Source organism: Cyprinodon variegatus, unplaced genomic scaffold (assembly GCF_000732505.1).
Source record: "Cyprinodon variegatus isolate N-32 unplaced genomic scaffold, C_variegatus-1.0 Scaffold1312, whole genome shotgun sequence".
Lineage (NCBI taxonomy): Eukaryota > Metazoa > Chordata > Actinopteri > Cyprinodontiformes > Cyprinodontidae > Cyprinodon > Cyprinodon variegatus.
The window spans coordinates 73835-77476 of NW_015151765.1; the positions used below are offsets into that span (position 1 = coordinate 73835).

The 3642-nt window shown below is 43.6% G+C and overlaps 1 protein-coding gene across 1 annotated transcript in view; it reads right to left on the bottom strand.

Annotated features, from left to right (window-relative positions):
• Positions 1–273: 273 nt before the first annotated feature.
• The window catches only part of LOC107102757 (mucolipin-1-like), a 21510-nt gene continuing 18141 nt past the window's right edge, over positions 274–3642 (bottom strand). Inside the window, exons 12-13 of the mRNA XM_015402178.1 lie at positions 582–788; positions 274–510 (exon numbers count right to left, since the gene is read on the bottom strand). Coding sequence (XP_015257664.1) covers positions 274–510; positions 582–788 — 444 coding nt within the window. The remainder of the gene's footprint in view (positions 511–581; positions 789–3642) is intronic.

Sequence of the window (3642 nt, forward strand, 5' to 3'; positions counted from 1 at the left end):
GGAAGAGATTTAAAATGAGGAGCAGATAAAGATGGACGCCTCTGTTCTGGAAAAGCCTCTATAGAAGCATCTAGAACATGATGGAGAACCTGAGCATCTCCTCCATCAGCTGCTGGAGGAGCTGATGGAGCTCCTCCAGACCATCTTCAGGTATTTATAGAAACATTTTGATGTGATTCAGCTGAAGCCTCCTAAGCTTCAGTCTCCCTGCAGCTCTTCCTGCTGATCGTCTGGTCAGTCTGATCTTCTCCTCTACCTGGACCCGCCTCCATGTTACCCCCCCCCGGCCCTCCACATGAACATCAGTGATGGCGAGGCGTGTTTGATGCAGAGCGGCGCTCCTCTGCTTATGTTCCTCCTGGAAATGAACCCAGCTGACCTGTCACAGCAGCAGAAGAAGGAGCAGGGAGACGTCTCCACCCCCCTGAACTTCCCGGAGGTCGGGGCGTCCGTACACTCGGCTATAAAGGCGTGCAGGTCGGTGATGTGGATCGCTTCCTGGGTTTGGTGCTGAAAGCAGAAAGCAGAGCTCTACTACACCTGGATAAAAAGGAGAACCGGTGAACGGGTCAGGGACTCACCTTGATGGTCTCATAGGCGCCTGTGATGAGGGCGATGAACAGAGACAGCACCATGTAGATGAACAGGGAGATGAAGGTGTAGAGGTAGAGCTGGCTGAACACCCACACCAGGGTGCTGCTCTCCTGCATCTCTGAGAACGTCACAAACATGTCGTCGCCGTTGATGAGGGAGAACAGGCACTCCGACACCATCGACAGCGAGCGAAACTGTAAGGAGGGAGAGCGACGTTTATAAACCAGACGCCATGATGCTGCTCAGGAAGGAGCTTCTCTGGTTCCATCACAAACTAAAGCTTCTGCTCCAAAACCAACACTTTACATGCACCCTGAACGCACCGTCCCCACCGTAAGGCACGGTGGTGGCAGCATCATGCTGTGAGAATGGGGTGAACTACAGATTCCAGAGATCCAAACCTCTAAAGCGTCATTCTGTAAGAGGCGGATCTATGATGGACGGACTGTGGCTGAAAACCTTCCAACCTTCCAGGACCGAGCATCCCGCCCTCACGTCACTTCACTAAACATTTCTTAAAATAAATTAATCTGCTGATAAAAATTAATAAAGAAATTACTAAATTATATAAATAAACTTCTATTTAGTTTTATTTATATTTATTAACTCATTACTAAGAGCATTTATTTCATTTTGAATCAAACACTTCATTTTTAATGAAAGTCACTTCCTCTAAATCTTTAACTGCAGTTAAAGAATAAATAAAATAAAAAACTTTTAGCAGAATTCTACTTTCCTTAATTATCCTTTAAATTTGGGTTAAAAACCAACAATTCTAAAATAAAAACCTTCAATGCAGCGATAGAGTTGATCTCTCCAGGTCAGCCAGGCCAACTATGACCTTAACGACCGCCTTTTCAGAGGAATAGGCCAGTATCGGGTGTTTCAGGCCAATAATGACCTCAGTGACCTCCATCAATAAGGGGCGGAGCTTGTTTTCCAGTTTATAATGTGTATTTTTTCTAAGCCATTAAAGGCTTTTATTGGGCTGCTCTATAAAGCTCTGAACTGTTTTCCTNGCAGCAGGTTATTTAACTGACTAAGGTTTCTATCATTACATTTGATTTGATTGGTTCCTGCTCCCGGTGGGTGGAACCTTTATTCCACTCTGGATTAAATCAGTCTTTGTTCACTTTACAATAAAAAAGAAATAAAGAAACAAACAAAACCTCGGTTTTCATTCTTTTCCTACTTGGTGTATCAACTTTCACGGTTGCTAAGCAACAGAGCCTATGGCAGTAAAACCCTGTTTGAATTCACAGCCAGAACTCTTCCGGTCTCCTTATTTTCAAGGACTTCGAAGGATCCAGTCCAGGATTTCCAACAGAGCCATTATTGAATGGTTGTTTATCTCTTTGCTGCTCTGCGATTGACTGGAGACCTGTTTGACCCCACTGGTCTGCAGACAGCTGGAGACCAGCACCACTATGGATGATGATGGAAGAGGCTTCCCAGCATTCAATGCAGGACCAGCAGGTTCTGCAGCAGCTTCTTCCCCACCGCCTTCACACTGAATAAACTCTAAATCACGACACAGACTCTGCATCACACCAAAGCAACATACTGCAGATCTGCAGCATAGATATTCATGCTCTGAACTTCCAGATCTATGAGTTTTTTCTCCATAACTGTTTCCATTCTGATCGCTGCTGATCTAAATGTTCATTTCACTGCTAAGCTGCTCATTCAGTCTGACAGCTGGACTAAACCAAATGACAGCCTGTATAGAAAATGACCATAGAAGCTGTCTAACACAGAGACCTTTGCTCCCTCTACTGGTGAGGTAGCAGAACTACACCATGACTCCAACAAATAAACAGAACCAGAAACCAGAGGAAATGATGGAGGCGCCAGAACTTTTAATTAGTAATTTAGCAACTGGAATAGATCATTATAAACTAGATATGACACAAAGCAGCGACACTTTAAACTGGGACTTAAATAAAGTACAGGCACATCAACACAAAAACTAAAGCAAAGAAAAGAACATTTTGGTGATAAAGGACAACATAAAGACAGACAGAGCATCCTTCATTAAAGCCACTGATAAAAAAGGCACTTTTTCATTTTTTTCTTAATATCTGACCATATTTAGCTTATTTTGGACCAAATGGGAGACAAACGAGTTCATCCTGGACCAACCAGAGCTTGGCGTCTTCACTGCTATTGTGCTAAAGCTAATTTATTCAGGTCTCCAAAAGGACAGCTGGACGTTAATAAAGAGCATAAAAAAGAATCAGAATGACGAGGCTTTGTTAGCTCTTCTCTGCCGTCGGTTTCCATCATTGTTTTCATTCTGAGTCCAGCTATTCAGGTCAGATCCAATCAGTTAACGGTCAGCGGCCGCCTCGCCGTGGGGGAGGGGGGGGGTCGCTTTAAAACATTTTAACTTCCAATTATTCTGGCATCATGAAACAGGTGCAGATGGTTTAGAGAAAGACTCGTCGCTCTGCAGGACTCTGGCCTGAAACAGGAAACGCAGGACGATGCAAAGCTTCACACTAAATGATGCTCAGGCAGCATCAATAAGTTCCTGTCATTTTATCCTCATTATTTTTATATCGTAATACTAAAATTGGACATAATAATGCATATACTTGGAAACTTTATAAAACAGGGAAAAAGGAATAAAAAACATAAAAACATTCAGCAGCAGCGGAACCAGAGCTTTTCTATCACTTCTGGCCACTTGGTTTCTGCACCGACAACACAGACAGAAATACTGAGTTTTGCTGTAAAACAACTAAAAACGAACAGAAATGTTTGTGCAGCGAGTTTCAGTCATCCTGATGCTCAGACAGCAGCAGCTTCTCTCAGTCTGTCCTTCATGGACTCAGCAGACAGAAACATCCAGCTGATGGAGAATCCTCCTTCACTGCTGCATGTTGGAACCACATGAACGCTGATCTGCTGTTTAATGTTTAAATGAAGTGTGCAATACACCCAGCAGGACAGCAGGGGGAGCCGGTGAGCTAGAGGTCATCCTCAGTTCACCAATAGAACATCTTCATATGTTGTTGTTCTAAAAAAAAAAAGAGAAAAAGGTTT